At 38.4% G+C, this 18,040-nt stretch overlaps 1 protein-coding gene across 1 annotated transcript in view; it reads left to right on the top strand.

The window, feature by feature from the left end:
• The window catches only part of AP3B1 (adaptor related protein complex 3 beta 1 subunit), a 242,213-nt gene that overhangs the window by 163,184 nt on the left and 60,989 nt on the right, over positions 1-18,040 (top strand). The window contains exon 22 of the mRNA XM_018053686.1: positions 2,188-2,294. Within this exon, the coding sequence (XP_017909175.1) occupies positions 2,188-2,294 (107 nt within the window). The remainder of the gene's footprint in view (positions 1-2,187; positions 2,295-18,040) is intronic.

Consider the following 18,040-nt stretch of genomic DNA (forward strand, 5'->3'; position numbering starts at 1 on the left):
TGCCCCTTCTGCCTATTCATACCGTTATCTTACTTCAGTCCTCATCATATCGTGCCTAAACTATCGTAAATTCTTCCTCACTGCCAACCTGAGTGCTCTTTACGTTTCTTCAGTCTGTCTCTTACCCTAGCCTCTGACTAATTATTATGCAGTACCATATATCTTACTACTCCTCTTTCTGGTAGATTTTAATAGTTCTCTTTGATTTGTAGGACAAATCCAATCCCCTGAGCTTTTCATTCCCACCTCTCAGCCTTTGTTTACATCATCTCATTCAGTAACTAACCAGCTTCTTCCTTTCCTCTTAATTTGAATTCTACCCTTAATGTAAAACCGAGCTTCATTCCCTCCTACTCACCAAACCTTCTCTTACCCCTCTATCCCCATTGATCCTTTTTTTGCAGTTCCCTATGGCACTTGCTAATTGTTAATGGGTTTTGACATATGTCTAAGGAAGCGTGGAGGTACTATAGCTGTGCTTCACACTAAGAACACACTCCTTTAAGAGTGCAGGGGAGCAGCTGAGGGGCTCCACTCCCTCCTCCACCCAGCCTCCATGCTGCTTTTTCTCTTGGGCATGTTGAGATTTTCAGATTTCCTTTTTGAAACTTTTCTTCTTTTGGCAATATCATTTATGCACTGTATTGTTACTTTTTTTTTGTCTTCAAGCATGTATATCTTTTTTTCTCAGTTGGGTTTTAAGTTTCTTGAAGTCAGGGACCATATCTTGAACTTCTTTGTCTCTCACTTGCTCCATTGTTCAAAAAATATTTAATGATAATTTTATGAATTAATATTTGTTCTACCTAATTTACAAGATATTGTGAGACTAAAGTGAGAAAAAGATGCTTGAAAAGTGATGCCACATGAAGTAAATGTTACTTACTTTATAGTGTTGTGGTAGAGTGAGAACTTGTTGGAAGCTAAAACTTCTTCCACATTTAAATTTATTTCATTCAACAAACAGTTCAGCAATGACTAAGTACTGAAAATTAATGTGTCAGAGTCCACTCACACAGACCAGGAGAAATGAAAACATTTAAAGACACACGCTCGTATTACAAGAGAAGTATAGTTGTAGAAGTGTATCCTAGTATACCAGTAGAACAAAGAAGACACACAAAACTGTGTTTCAGGGAGTCTAGTTGTGCCTCCCCCCTCAGTGATATCTTAATGGATACAGATTGCAAGGCGAGCAAGCCAGAGGAGGACATTTAGGCAAAGGGAATAGAATATACAAGGCTCAGAACATGAGACAAGATCTTGGAAACGTACTTGGTGGAGCTAAGACATAGGAATGACTGGTGAGATTGGAGCTAAGCTAGGCCTGCCTAGTATGCTGGCCACTGGCCACATGTAGCTGCTTAAGTTTAATCAGATTTTAAAATGCAGTTCTTTGATCACGCTAGCCACATTTCAGGAGTGCAACTGGTATACAGGCTAATGGCCGTCAATGTTGGCCATTACAGTTACAGAACGTTTCCATCATCTCAGAAAGTTCTATTGGGCAGTGCAGAGCTAGATCATAGAAGACCTTGTGCATTTAAATAAGGAATTGGACTTTATTTTTGTACATAATTGTAAATCTTTGAAGAGTTTTAAGCATGATAGTGACGTGATCAAATTTGGATTTAAAAAAGATTTCCACATTTTTTTATTGATAGAATCAAATATTTCTATCTAGCTCATAGCTTTTGCTGACAAAGTATAACTAGAAGTGAAATAGGTAGTCTGAGCCCCTTATAATTATTACAGTGGAGAATAAAATAGAGAAAAGATTTAATAAACACTCTTTTAAGGCTTATAACCCAACTGGAAGACTCTTGAGAGCTGTTGTTATCCTTTACGTTAGTCTGAAAAAATGTTCCTTTACCTTTTTCTTTTGGTTAAGTTACTGGGTGATTAATGTTAGTGATAATGTTAGGAGATTAAAATTTTCAAAAAGTCTCACTCAAGGGATTTATATTCTTATTTTGTTACAGGATTTGTCATTATGTTTTGAAAGCTAAGACTGATAACTGCCATGACTTGATAATAGCTTGACTAAATCAAGGTGTTAAATTAGGAGTGTCATAGACTTATTAATCAAAGAATTTAATTAGATTTACCAGCAAAATAAAAATGTTGCTTTTAGTGATGTGAATTAAGTTTTCATGCACGTGTGCTAATTTGGCCCTTTACTTACAGTCAACCCGGTGTCCTCTCCAGTTGTGCTTCCCACCCCAGCTCTTTCTCCAAGCTTGATAGCTGATCTTGAAGGTTTAAACTTGTCAGCTACTTCATCAGTCATTAGCGTAAGTAATTTTCAGAATGTATTAGCTCAGTTTTCAAATGACGCCATTGCATCTTTTTTTATTAAAATATAAATAATTAGATTCTTAGCCTCAAACAGTTCTTCCTCTTAACAAATGTATTTCCAATCTAACCTTTTAATTTTGTAAATATATTTTTAATTAGCTCTATCCGAGCCATTGCTGTCTCAATTTCTCCTTGTTATCCACACTTACTTACCATGTGGACATTTTTCTCTGGTACTGTTATGTGTCTCTAACTGATGAAAGTTCTTTGCCACATTGAATTAGTTTACATACATAGATTCTGTCTTGAAGAATTGTTTTCTACATGAAGAGACTCCCATTCTCATCATCATTCTATGCCTACTGCACTATTCCTTTACCATAGGCTACTAAAACTGCCTGTTTTTATTTAAAAACTCAAGATTGTATTTCTTTTTACATTATCTTTTCATCTATTTGCATTACATATGTACATGCCTTAATGTCTCTAAGAAAATTCTTTAATATTATTTGTGGGGACTGACTTGGCAGCAAGGCAAGAGGCTTACCTATCTCAAAATAATGCCAAAGCTGTCAGCCTGTCAGAGCATCTGAAACTACAGTAACTTTTTCTGTGTTAGCATGTTATATCCACTAACCTTTCACTCTAAATCAGGCGTGCTACCTAAGATGTGTAATCTGTTGATATGCTTGACCGCCTATTAATTTATTGTTGGAAATCTGACAAACTAAGCAATAGCACAGCAAGTTCTGATGGGCACACGGGTAGCTTGAAAAGATCTGCTATACCAGTGGTTGCCAGGGCTAGCAGGGTACATGATTGGTGATTTGAGCTGCCAGGAAACACAGAACTGCTTCTGCCAGAGATGAGAGAAAAGTGCCTAATTCTTATACAGTGCTACCAACAAATCTCCTCTTCAAAGCAAACGTGATATCAGGGCTGTGCAATGAAACACCCAAAAGAGCTCCGTGCATTTCCCTTTAGCACTGGTCAACTCAGAAAATACAGGCGAAAACTCTTAAGTGTATCATGTTGTTTAATTAGTTTGTAGAACCTGATTATCTCTTTATCACTCAGAAACAGTAAAGCAGTATTTGGGACTTTAGTTTGTCCTTGTTGCTAAAAGGACAAGGCGCATTAGAAGAGATGAGGGGAAAGCAGATAATTATTTCATTTAAGTAATAAATATTTATTAAGCATCTGTAGTAGGCTGTAAGGAGAAAGTGGTCATCAAAAAATCTGTAGTGAAGCACAGTAAGTTTTTGAGGCAAAGGGAGCACCCTAAAAACTTGGGAGGCAATAAGGTGGTAGATGAATAACTTGGGTTTGATATCAGATGACCAAAAAGCAAATCCCTGCCTTGCCACACTAGCTATGTGACCTTAGGCAAATTAGTAAGTAGCTTCTCTGCACCTAAGTTTCCTATGAAGATAATATCTACTTCACAGGTTCTTGCCAGATTAATGAGATAATAAATGTGAAGCTCTTAGAACAGTGACTGGCACATTGTCATCACTCAATAAATATTAGCTAATATTTTTGGAAGTGGTATAATACGTGATAATGGACCCTGAGTAGACTCACACTTTATTAGCTGTAAGAAGAATGCAGTTGAGATTAGAAAAGCTTGTAGTAAATTTTCACTTATCACAAAGTAATTGAAGGACTCATCTTTTTATACTAAAGAAAATATTTATTGAGATGGTCTCTTCAAAAGCACTCTATCCAAAGAGTATGCCAAAAAAAAAGAACTACCAAGTGAAGCAGGATCACAGCCTTCATCCCCAAAAGCTAACCAAATGGTCAACCAAGTAATCGTAGCAAGAATGGCAATCAGAAATTCACCAGCAACAAGCCAATAAAGAAACCAATAGAACTTTAAACAAAGAGAAAAGTAGAGCCTTGAGAAGTAGAACCTATGGAAATAAATTGAGTGTTCTGATACAGAATATCATGGCTCCTGATCTCACGTTCAGCCCTCGAAACAGTGCTTTAGAAAGCTAAATGAACCAAAGCATAAGTTTTCTCATTAGGTTTACGAATTTAGAAAGAAATAGACTAAAGACATCAAAGGAAATACTCAAAGACTAGTCCTCAAAAATTAAAAACCCCAGTAATGGTAGGGGACCTCAACAAATGCAAGGGTCTCTTGAATCCTAAAATAAAATTCATGGATGAGTACATCCTTAATTTAAAAATCAACACGTTACCCCGATTCAATAGAAAGAAAAAAGTACTTTCTAATAAACAGTACAGTGATTGACAAATGTTTGGCCATGACTACGTTAGAAATGTAGTGAAGTAGTGAAATGATGCCAGCAACTCTAAATGCAAACTGATAAACTATATGATTGTATAGCAACCCAAATGCCATGAGTTGTGGTGTGACATGATTTTCCAAAACATTGAATGGTTTTTCTGATAGTTATTCCTGGAAAATTGATTATTTTAAAACCTTGCAATGTGGGCCTCCCCCTCCCTTGAAAGACTACTTTGTACTGATACAAAAAGTGTTCTAGGACCAGGTGATTTTTAAACAGAGTTTCATGTTATGAATGCCCAGCAAGACAGGTGAAAGTTGTGGGGAATGTGGTATAATCTTTATTGGCTGAATCTTCCCTGGATTAATCCATAAAGCAGATGAGGGACACAGTAAAACAGGCGTTATCCACTTCTCCACTGATGTCGGTCTAAACCGTCATTCTGGATGGCAGTTTGAGCATCTGTGTATAGAATCATCAAAATATGCATATTGCTTGACACAGTAATCTTATGAGAGTGAAAGTGTTAGCCAGTCATTCGTGTCCGACTCGGCAGTCGCTTGGACTGTAGCCCACCAGCTCCTCTCTCCAAGGAATTCTTCAGGCAAGAATACTGGCATGGGTAGCCATTCCCTTTTCCAGGGGATCTTCCTGACCCAGAGATTGAACCCAGGTTTCCTGCATTGCAGATGGATTCTTTACCAGGCCACAAGGGAAACCCAGTAGTCTTACGTGTGGGTTTTTCTTTTAAGGAAATAATGAGAAATACAAAGATTTATGTGCATGGTTATTTATAACCACAGTGCCTGGTGATAGGAGAATGATGGTTGCATCAAGTATGGCAGAGTCAAATTAAAGAATGTTGTATAGCCTTAATAAAAGTGGTTTTATAAATCTTTGAATGAGATAAAAAAAAAAGTGGCATAAAATTAAGTGATGAGTGAGTGAGTGAGTGAAGTCGCTCAGTCGTGTCCGACTCCTTGCAACCCCATGGGCTGTAGCCTATCAGGCTCCTCCATCCATGGGATTTTCCAGGCAAGAGTGCTGGAGTGGATTGCCATTTCCTTCTCCAGGGGATCTTCCCAACCCAGGAATCGAACCCAGGTCTCCCACATTGCAGGCAGATGCTTTACTGTCTGAGCCACCAGGGAAGCCCCATTCATATCCATGCTTACCGTGCCTATTACAGAATGACTGCTTTCTGGGTGATATATATATATTACTCCTTGCCCAGAGAAACTCCGGAAAATACTACATGTAATAGCATTTTCTTCCTTCATTCTCCTTACATCTAAAAAATAGTGTGAGCATAGAATTTTATAAAGTTGAGGTAAAATACATAACATTTTATATTAACAATATAAATAACAAATACTTTATATTAACTATAAATAATAAATATTGTTAATTTAAATTAACAATATAAAATTTTATGTATTTTACCTCAACTTTATGAAATGCTATACTCACACTGTTTTTTAAATGTAAGGAGAATGAAAGAAGAAAATGCTATTACATGTAGTATTTTCCAGAGTTTCTCTAGGCAAGGAGTAATATATATATATTACCCAGAAAGCAGTCATTCTGTAATAGGCACGGTAAGCATGGATATGAATGACTAGGATGCCATTTTATCGACACCTAATGTTTGTCTTTCTGAATCAACATCAGAAATTATATTAAGCAGGTAATTTGGTTTTCCCACCTCTAAAATAAAAGCAAAGTAGATCTCCGTGTTTCCTTTTAACTCTAGCATTCTGTGAATCTGTGGAATTTGGAAGCAAACCAGTTAATTATACTGGGATGATTTGAGTGTTTGTGAAAATAAATGGATGAAACACTTTGTAGCTTATATGGTGACTTCTGTTTCATCAGCTCAGTTCAGTAGCTCTGTCATGTCGGACTCTTTGTGACCCCACAGACTGCAGCACGCCAAGCGTCCCTGTCCATCACCAACTCCCAGAGCTGGCTCAAACTCACGTGCATCAGGTTGGTGATGCCATCCAACCATCTCATCCTCTGTTGTCCCCTTCTTCCACCTTCAATCTTTCCCAGCATCAGGGTCTTTTCAAGTGACATCATTCTTCGCATCAGGTGGCCAAAGTATTGGCGTTTCAGCTTCAGCATCAGTCCTCCCAATGAATATTCAGGACTGATCTCCTTTAGCATGGACTGGTTGGATCTCCTTGCAGTTCAAGGGACTCTCCAGAGTCTTCTCCAAGACCACAGTTCAAAAGCATCAATTCTTCGGTGCTCAGCTTTCTTTTTGGTCCAGCTCTCACATCCATACATGACTACTGGAAAAACCGTAGCCTTGACTAGATGGACCTTTATCAGCACAGTAATGTCTCTGCTTTTTAATATGCTGTTTAGGTTGGTCATAGCTTTTCTTCCAAGGAGCAAGTGTCTTTTAATTTCATGGCTGCACCATCTGGAATGATTTTGGAGCCCAAGAAAATAAAACTCACTGTTTCCATTGTTTCCCCATCTATTTGCCATGAAGTGATGGGACTAGAAGCCATGATCTTAGTTTTTTGAATGTTGAGTTTTAAGCCAACTTTTTCACTCTCCTCTTTCACTTTCATCTAGATCTTTAAGGTCTTTTTTTATATCGGTCTTCTGTGTATTCTTGCCACATTTTCTTAATATCTTCTGCTTCTGTTAGGTCCGTACTATTTCTGTCCTTTATTATGCCAGTCTTTGCATGAAATGTTCCAGTGGTATCTCTGATTTTCTTGAAGAGATCTCTAGTCTTTCTCATTCTATTGTTTTCCTCTATTTCTTTGCATTGATCACTGAGGAAGGCTTTCTTGTTTCCCCTTGCTATTCTTTAGAACTCCACATTCAGATGGGTATATCTTTCCTTTTCTTTTTGCCTTTCGCTTCTGTTCTTTTCTCAGTGATTTGTAAGGCCTCCTCAGACAACCATTTTGCCTTTTTACATGTCTTTTTCTTGGGGATGGTCTTGATCACTGCCTCCTGTACAATGTCACAAACCTCTGTCCAAAGTTCTTCAGGCACTGTCTATCACATTTAATCCCCTGAATCTCTTTGTCACTTCCAGTGTGTAATTATAAGTGATTTAATGTAGGTCATACCTGAATGGTCTAGTGGTTTTCCCTACTTTCTTCATTTTGCAATAAGGAATTCATGATCTGAGCCACAGTCAGCTCCTGGTCGTCTTTTTGCTAACCATATAGAGCTTCTCCGTCTTTAGCTACAAAGAATATAATCAATCTTATTTTGGTATTGCCTATCTGGTGTTGTCCATGTGTAGAGTCATCTCTTGTGTTGTTGGAAGAGGCTATTTGCTATGACCAGTGCATTCTTTTGGCAAAACTCTGTTAGCCTTTGCCCTGCTTCATTTTGTACTCCAAAGCCAAACCTGCCTGTTACTCGAGATATCTCTTGACTTCCTACTTTGTCATTCTAGTACACTATGATGAAAAGGGAATCTTTTTTTGGTGTTAGTTCTAGAAGGCCATGTAGGTCATCATATTCTCTGTCATATGTGATTTTTATTTCAGTGAGTTTTTATTTTCTTATTGTACTAAGCATACAGCTTAGTACAGTATGGATAAGTTTTATTTTTTGAAATTTCCAAAATATTTACAATGAAATCCAAAGAACAGTTCCTTTTTCACACTAAAGTGAAAGTTGCTCAGTCGTGTCCAACTCTTTGCGACCAAGGACTGTCTAGTCCATGGAATTCTCCAGACCAGAATACTGGAGTGGGTAGACTTTTCCTTCTCCAGCAGATCTTCCCAACCCAAGAATCAAACCAGCTTCTGCCATATTGCAGGCGGATTCTTTACCAGCTGAACTAGTAAAGATTGTATATAAACAAAGTGTTTATTTCAGTCTTCCATGAGACTAATTGGTAGTTGGCCCAGAGATGGTCAAAAAGGAACATTTTGGTGCTTGCTAGAGTATTTCAGATAATCACGATGGTGTGATCACTCACCTGGAGCCAGACATCCTGCAGTGCAAAGTCAAGTGGGCCTTAGGAAGCATCACTATGAACAAAGCTAGTGGAGGTGATGGAATTGCAGTGGAGCTATTTCAGTTCCTAAAAGATAATGCTGTGGAAGTGCTGCACTCAATATGCCAGCAAATTTGGAAAATTCAGCAGTGGCCACAGGACTGGAAAAGGTCAGTTTTCATTCCAATCCCAAAGCAAGGCAGTGCCAAAGAATGCCCAAACTACCACACAATTGCACTTATCTCACATGCTAGCAAAATAATGCTCAAACTTCTCCAAGCCAGGCTTCAGCAATGCATGAACCATGAACTTTGAGATGTTCAAGCTGCATTCAGAAAAGGAAGAGGAACCAGAGATCTAATTGCCAACATCCGCTGGATCATCAAAAAAGCAAAAGAGTTCTAGAAAAACATCTACTTCTGCTTTATTGACTATGCCAAAGCCTTTGACTGTGTGGATCACAACAAACTGTGGAAAATTCTTCAAGAGATGGGAATACCAGATCACCTGATCTGCCTCCTGAGAAATTTGTATGCAGGTCAAGAAGCAACAGTTAGAGCTAAACATGTAACAATAGACTGGGTCCATGTAGGAAAAGGAGTACATCAAGGCTGTATGTTGTCACCCTGCTTATTTAACTTCTATACAGAGAAAATCCTGGGTAGATGAAGCACAAGCTGGAATCAAGATTGCCGGGAGAAGGATCAATAACCTCAGATGTGCAGATGACACCACACTTATGGCAGAAAGTGAAGAGGAACTAAAAAGCCTCTTGATGAAAGTGAAAGAGGAGAGTGAAAAAGTTGGCTTAATAGACATTTCTCCAAAGAAGACATACAAATGGCTAACAAACACATGAAAAGATACTCAGCATCACTCATTATCAGAGAAATGCAAATCAAAACCACAGTGAGGTACCATTTCACGCCAGTCAGAATGGCTGTGATCCAAAAGTCTACAAGCAATAAATGCTGGAGAGGGTGTGGAGAAAAGGGAACCCTCTTACACTGTTGGTGGGAATGCAAACCAGTACAGCCACTATGGAGAACAGTGGAGATTCCTTAAAAAACTGGAACTAGAACTGCCTTATGACCCAGCAATCCCACTGCTGGGCATACACACTGAGGAAACCAGAATTGAAAGAGACACGTGTACCCCAATGTTCATCACAGCATTGTTTATAATAGCCAGGACACGGACGCAACCTAGATGTCCATCAGCAGATGAATGGATAAGAAAGCTGTGGTACATATACGCAATGGAGTATTGTACTCAGCCATTAAAAAGAATACATTTGAATCAATTCTGATGAGGTGGATGAAACTGGAGCCAATTATACAGAGTCAAGTAAGCCAGAGAGAAAAATACCAATACAGTATACTAATGCATATATATGGAATTTAGAAAGATGGTAACGATAACCCTGTATGTGAGACAGCGAAAGAGACACAGATGTATAGAACAGTCTTTTGGACTCTGTAGGAGAGGGAGAGGGTGGGGATGATTTGGGAGAATAGCATTGAAACATGTATGATATCATATATGAAATGAATTGCTAGTCCAGGTTTGATGCATGATACTGGATGCTTGGGGCTGGTGTACTGAGATGACCCAGAGGGATGGTACGGGGAGGGAGAAGGGAGGGAGGTTCAGGATGGGGAACACGTGTATACCCGTGGTGGATTTATGTTGATGTATGGCAAACCCAATACAATATTGTAAAGTAAAAAAAAAATTTTTTTTTAATTTTTTAAAAGTTGGCTTAAAACTCAACATTCAGAAAACTAAGGTCATGGCATCTGGTCCCATCTCTTCATGGCAGATAGATGGGGAAACAATGAGAGACTTTATTTTGAGGGCTCCAAAATTACTGCAGATGGTGATTGCAGCCATGAAATTAAAAGACGCTTGCTCCTTGGAAGAAAAGTTATGATCAACCTAAACAGCATATTAAAAAGCAGAGACATTACTTGGTCAAGAAAGGTCCATCTCGTCAAAGCTATGGTTTTTTTAATAGTCATGTATGGATGTGAGAATTGGAGTATAAAGAAAGCTGAGCACCAAAGAATTGATTTTTAACTGTGGTGGTAGAGATCTTCAGAGTCCCTTGGACCGCAAGGAGATCCAACCAGTCCATCCTAAAGGAAATAAGTCCTGAATATTCATTGGAAGGACTGATGTTGAAGCTGAAACTCCAATACTTTGACCACTTGATGCGAAGAACTGACTCATTTGAAAAGACCATGATGCTGGGAAAGATTGAAGGTGGGAGGAAAAGGGGACAACAGAGGATGAGATGGTTAGATGGCATCACAGACTCAATGGACATGAGTTTGAGTATACTCTGGGAGTTAGTGATGGACAGTGAGGCCTGGCGTGCTGCAGTCTGTTGGGCACAAAGAGTCAGAAGCAACTGAGCGACTGAACTGAACTGAACTGAGAGTATATCAGTAAAGAAACTGAATTTTTAGTGAATTACTAGAAAAGTTTTTTTTTTTTTACTATATTATTGTTAGGCTAAGAGTTTCTAAATTCTTATACCCTAGACCCCCCAAAGTCAGTAGTAGCAATCCTCAGAATATTAGTCCTCTGGAAAGGATGCGAAAAGAAGAGGAGGGATAAAGTTTGCATATTAAGAGTAAATGTGAAATAAAAACGAATTATTCCTGGTGGCTCAGACAGTAAAGAATCCGCCTGCAGTGCAGGAGACCTGGGTTCGATCCCTGGCTTGGGAAGAGGGATAGCAATTCATTCCAGTATTCTTGCCTGGAGAATTCCCATGGATAGATGAGCCTGGAGGGCTACACTCTTATCGGGTCACTGAGAGTCGGGCACAGCTGAGTGACTAAGCAGAGCACAACACAAGTATGCATTGCTCACCTAGGGTATTAGAAATGTTGGAAAATTGGAGAAACAGTTGTTTAATGTGTCTAAAGCATAACGTAGAGGTTGGAATAACCAAGTCTGATGCTGGAGAATGTTGGTGACACACTCTCATGAGAAAATTATAGGAATGATTTCTTTCTTATATCTCGGTACATAGAGAAAAGTGATAATACGTGGCTCAGATATTAAAGAATTTGCCAGAGACCTGGGTTCAGTCCCTGAGTCGGGAAGGTCCCCTGAAGAAGGGAATGGTTACCCACTCCAGTATTCTTGCCTGGATAATTCCATGGTCAGAGGAGCCTGGCCGGCTATAGTCCATGGGATAGCAAAGAGTTGGACACGCCTGAGTGACTGACACACACACAGTATTTGTATTGTGCTCTGGAGTAAACAGAGATGCTGCAGGAGATGCGGGGTACCCAGGCCTGGAGCTCCAGTTTCACAGGTAACACCTGACATTTCTGAGGTTAATGGCAGAGGCGGTAGCACAGCGTACCTCTGACCCATTTGTGGTACATTAGTGAGGAAGCGCTGACTTAGCTGCTGTAATATAACCAGTTTGATCCTCATGGATCACAGTCCCTAAGTGGAATTTAACTTAGGAGGCTGTGGGAAGGTTCATTAAGAAAAGCAATCTTTATAAAGGACAGCGGTAATATATTAAGGGTAGTAAGTAATTCCAAGAACAGTCCCTGAAAGAGAAACCAGGGTTGCAAAAAGGAAACGTCAGTTTGATACAATATGTTATTTGGAGTTAGCCCAACTTGATGTTACAGGCTTCCCTCCTGGCATGGTGGTAAAGAATCCACAATCCGCCTGCGAAAGCAAGAGACTGTAAGAGATGTTGGTTCGATACCTGGGTGAGAAACATACCCTGGAGAAGGAAATGGCAACCCACTCCAGTGTTCCTGCCTGGAAAATCCTGTGGGACAGAGGAGCCTGGCAGGCTACAGTCCATGGGATCTCGAAGAGTCGGACACAGCTGAGTGACTAAGCACATGATGTTAGGCAGAGTCCTCCAGACTGCTAAGTTTGTCCAAGACTGCTGAGGCAGCTGCAAGTTGAAGGGTTTTCTCAAACTACCCTCAAGTATGATGATTTACTAGATCAATTCACACAACTCAGGAAAACCCTGTGTTTAGGATTAGAGTTTTGCTGTGGCATGCTCATGCTCAATCGCATCAGCCGTGTCCGACTCTTTGCAACCGCATGGACCGTAGCACACCAGTCTCCTCTGTACGTGGGATTCTCAAGGCAGAAATAGTGGAGTGGGTTGCCATGCCCTCCTCCAGGGTATCTTCCCGACCCAAGGATCAAACCGTGTCTCTTACGTCTCCTGCATTGGCAGGTGGGTTCTTTACCACTAGCGCCACCTGTAAGCAATAGGATAAAATTAGCATCAGCCAAAGGAAGGAGTCTGTGGAGGAGATTCTGGTTGTGTCCCAAACTTAAAGCTTTGGGGTTTCTCTCCTTGTGTTGGAGTTGGTAGTATATACAGGAGTGCTGCCAACCAGGGTAGCTCACCGAGCTTAGAGGTCCAGGTTTTATTGAGGCTTTACGACATAAGCAACGTCGACTGAGTTAACTGCCTCATGGCTGAACTCCCTCTCTAGTCTTCCCCTCCAAGTCAGTCTGATAGCAGCGCCCTAGAGCCCCCACCCTCTGTAATCATATGGTTGGTCTTTCTGGTGTGGTCAGCTTCCTTCTTGGGTTATCTGCTTCGCCCAGCTTTCTAGGGGCCCACCAGGAATAATCAAGGCACTCCATTCACTCTGGAAATTCCAAGTCTTTAGAGGCTACCTCTCAAGAGCTAGAACAAAGTCCAGATCTGTCTTTAAATGAAACCAGATTCCATACTACATATGCCAGTTAAGTGGGTTTTTTTTTTCATTCAACAAGTATTTATTCAGGGCGGAATATGAGGAGGAGCCAAAGACATAGTTGTGTGCAAGGCTATGTTCCAGACCTTAGGGAATTTACAGTTGAGTAAGAGCAAACCAAAATAAAGGTTTCCTCAAAATTATGTAACTTCGGGATCCTAAGTATTTCCATTTTGTCACATAGTTTGCCCTCTGGGATATTTCTGCAAATGCAGGTTGTCAGCATTTCTGTGACTATATACATAAACACGGTTATTTTATATTAGCTAAACTCCACAGTGCCACCTATTTCAGTAGTAGCTTAAAATCTTGCAGGAGTTAACTTTTGACATTTAACACAGTTTAGAATTTAAATATCTGAACTACCATCCCTCTAACAAAAAGTAGATGGATAATTTTGAGTACCTGCTGTTCACCTCTGCCTTTTTTGAAGTGACACTGTGGATCGTCACTAAATCACTTAATGAAGAAATAGATTCTCACAATGTCCAATAAAGACAGTAGCAGCAGCAGCATTAACCTGAGGTTTGTGCATATTATTATGGGTAGTCAGCATGGGATTTTCCTATGAGCAGCCAAAAGATGGCATTGTTTTATCAATATGAAGCTACTTATCAATACTTATCAATATGAAGCCCTCCCAACCCCTTCAGGACTTCCTGCTGGCTTAGTCGGTAAAGAACCTGCCTGCACTGCAGTAGACCCAGATTCGATCCCCGGGGCAGAAAGATCCCCTGGTGAGGGGAATGGCAATCCATTCCAGTATTCTTGCCTGGAAAATCTAGAAGAGCCTGGTGGGCTACAGTCCATGGAATTGCAAGAGTGAGACATGACTTATGGACTAACCCAACCCCTTCCAGGATTTACAGGCTGAAAGTAAGAAAAAGAAAACCCGTATGTAATGCCCTTGAACAGGCAGAGGGACACAAGGAAAAGCCTTTTTTTTTTTCCTAAATACATAAACCAAGCTTACTACCTGAAGTTCATGTTTATCATTAGTTCTGTGCAGCTTCCTCTGGAAGGAATATGGGAGAACTGGCAAGTAGGCCTACAGCTTCTGCTATTGACAGAGATTGGCAACTACTTGAGTTACAGCTATCCATGGTTAGGAATGAGATCCTGACCCAGTTTGTATTATAGGAAATTAATTGGAAAATCAAGAGTACCTATCAGACCTGCTTTTGGCACCGAAGTCCCTTTGTCAGTTTTAAAACAACATGAAGAAAAAACAAGCCATAATTCATGATGCAGAACCGGAATTTCTCAGTCTGAATTTGCTAAAACAGCCTGTGGAATTACTCAGATAATCGCATCATAATGATGGACAGTTGTAACTGAAGTTGATCTCCATTTCTCAAAAGTGGACTTAGATCTTAGCTAGGCCTTTCACTCTTTTAAAATTGATACTGGGTTAGGGCATTTTACGGAGAAGGCAGTGGCAACCCACTCCAGTACTCTTACCTGGAAAATCCCATGGATGGAGGAGCCTGGTAGGCTGCAGTCCATGGGGCCGCACAGAGTTGGACGCGACTGAAGTGACTTAGCAGCAGCAGCAGGGCATTTTAATTTTGTTTTCCAATCTGCCGTCTTCTACTGCCAGAGTGCTGGCTTTCTTCTAGTTTGTCTACAAGGACAGATTGCTTCCAGAGTTTTTGTACAAGGATCTTACTAAGTCATATGCTGGATATTTCACGAATACATAGCCTCATTCCCATACAAATGATAGCATGTCTGTGGTAAAGATTGTTTTCTGATATGCTGGAAAATTTGTATTTTTTTAAATATGTGTTTTTTATATTTTAAAAACTTAATCAAACCTCAGGCTAAGGGACAAGTCCAGCTCAGATCGAAAATTTCCTTGACTTTAAAGAAGGAAGAAATTATAAGTTAAAATTAAAAATAATTTTGTCATTTTAAATTTGGGAAAAATCCTTTATTTGTTCTGATGGAAATGTCAGTAGTCATGGAACTGTGGTAAAAATAATGAAAAATCACTGGCCTGGGTCTGCTTAAATTGAAAACATTTTTTAATTAAAGTCTGACAGTATTTTGTGCTTCCATTGCCCAGCCATGTCCCATCTTATTCTTTTATTTAATTCTCTTCCGCATATGAGTTGCTTTAATTTTTAAATTAATCTTTAAGATATGCTGTATTACTGCTTTATCTTTTTATTTCTGTATTAATTCAAAGGTCCCATAGTTAGTAACCGATCATCATCATTTCTCCCTGTCCTAGATTATTAAAAGGAGCTGCTTTTAGAAAAGATATTGTCATCAATTTTAGCTATATGTTTTTTTTATTGTAAAAATATTTTTTTATTTGCCTTAAACAAATATATGGCAATCTTAAGTCTTGAATTCTCCACAGTGAAAAATCCACTATATCAATTGCTAACAGTAGTTTTTATGGCAAAACAAAAAAAAGGTTACCACCAAAACAAAGAAAATATGTGTATCAATTTGTAAGAAACAGGATTAAAGACATGATGGTAAAGAAGGCCCGGGCCTTCCTGTTACTATGTGGTGAGTAGTTCCTGTCCTTGCTGTGGGTTCCATCTCTAGAGCTTAAGGCAGTTCACTTGAGACTTTTTCCTAAGATTATTGTTTTTAGTTTTCATTAATTACAATTATATGTACTACACTCGGAAATAAAAGGTTTTAGAGTACCAGTTATTTAAAAAGAATTTAATCTTTTCTGGCAATTTTATTTTCCACATTTGAAATTGATTAAACGTTGTATTGCTGTCAACTGCCATGTTGTGAATTTTGTTGCTTGTGTTGAATTGTGGTATCTACAGTGAAAAATATTTTTTAAGCTTTAAGATATCTTAGATTATTATGCATTGGCCAGTCATGTTTTAATTATTATTTAGTTATGTATCAATCAATCAAGTTAACTTCTATTACCTCTGTTCCTCTTTTAAAAGCTTGCCAAAAATTTTCTGAACATAGGATAAGGCATGGTATGGAAAATTGGTTTTCCATTCCATTAAGTGTTATTTAATAGTATTAAGTCTTTTAACATGAAAAACTTTCCCTAAACATGAAAAATCTTACTGTGATACTTAGAGAAACTTTGTTTCTCTTCAAAGGAAAAGAAAATGAATTTAGCTTTCAGACACACACCAAACTAACACTAAGAAATTAATTTATTACCAGAGAGAGGAGAACATGGAGTAAAAATAGATAAGTACAGTCTATGACCCTAATATCAAAGAAAAGTAAAAGCCACTTATCTTAGAATATATCAGATACACTGTTATTCAAATCATTCAGGAATATAATTACAGACAGCTTTTATAGGCCTATCAATATGGGTTATTTCTCTACATTTGCAACTGTTCCACATTACTGAATATATAAATATCTCCCCTAAATTCTAAATTATTACTACAGGTCTACTATACACTTCTGCTAAAAAAGATAGCAAAACAGATTTTTACTGTGTTCTTTAACATGCATAATTTAGGTTAGATACCAACAAAATGTAACTTGTATGTCTTGTTTGAATCCCGACTGAAGCAAACCAACTCTAAAAAGACATATATACATATATACATATATATATATATGACAGTCGAGGAAATGTGAACACTGTATTTTACATGAAATTGGGGGAGTTTTTTTTCTTTTAGGTGTGATAATAGTATTGTAAGTTTTCTTGACAAGTCTTTATCTGTTAGGTATACAAACCAAACTGTTCATTGATGAAATTACTGTATCATCTGACATTTGAAGTAGTACAAAAGATTAAACAAGATTGGACAAATACTGATAGTTTTTTGAAAGGTAGTGACGAGTGCCTTGTTCTTTATGTTATTATCTCGGCTTTTGTGTATGTTTGCAAGTTTTCCTAGTAAGTTTTATTTAAAAAGTACACAGTTTCAGAAACTTACCTCATATTTTCACTGAAGATTTTGGCATCCGTGCTTCACTACGTATGTGCCTTGCCAAAGTTATCTTGTAAATTTAAGATGGTACGTTAAATTGTGAGTTCCATTCAGATTGTCATCTGTGAAATAAGAAGACTGTAATATGTAATATATTGTTTCTAACATCCCTCAGTCCTAGCTCTGTAGAAGTCTGTGGGAAATTAAGAGGGAGATAGCAAGTGGCTTTAGTAAACATCAGTGCCAGTGTAGGGGAAAGGTGCCGTATCTTTTATATTAGAAATATATTAATCTAATAAGACTTAGACTCTGGGTCCCTGGAAGATAGGACAGGGCCTTTTTATTGGCCTTTCTGTTCTCACTGCTTGATCCATAATAGAAATTCATCAAAAGTGTATTAAATGAATGAAATTAATCTTTCCTGTTTTCCAGTTTCATTATTATAGAATCCTTTCCCTCTGATGTCAGCTTAAAAGACTATTGTTAACCTGTTAGTTTACTACATTATTGTGAGAATTATTCTTATGAAGCACATATCTCAAAAATAGTCATGATCCTTACATATTTCTTTTATTATAACATGTAACATTTAAGACTGAAATGGAGAGTAAGTTACTGTTTTACTTTGTTTGACTAAATGTATCTTAATAGCCCGTTCTTTATATATCTTATGTACTCTCAATTTGGCTAAAAATACAGCATGGTAAACTGAGAAACTAAAATTAACATTTTTATTTTATTTTCCCATCAATAGAGCAGATCTCCTAAAAATTTAAAGCACATCTTTCTAAGGTAACATTTACCTCCTCACATCTTTAGCAGCTATCAGACATGACATGGGAC

This window comes from Capra hircus, chromosome 10 (assembly GCF_001704415.2).
Source record: "Capra hircus breed San Clemente chromosome 10, ASM170441v1, whole genome shotgun sequence".
NCBI lineage: Eukaryota > Metazoa > Chordata > Mammalia > Artiodactyla > Bovidae > Capra > Capra hircus.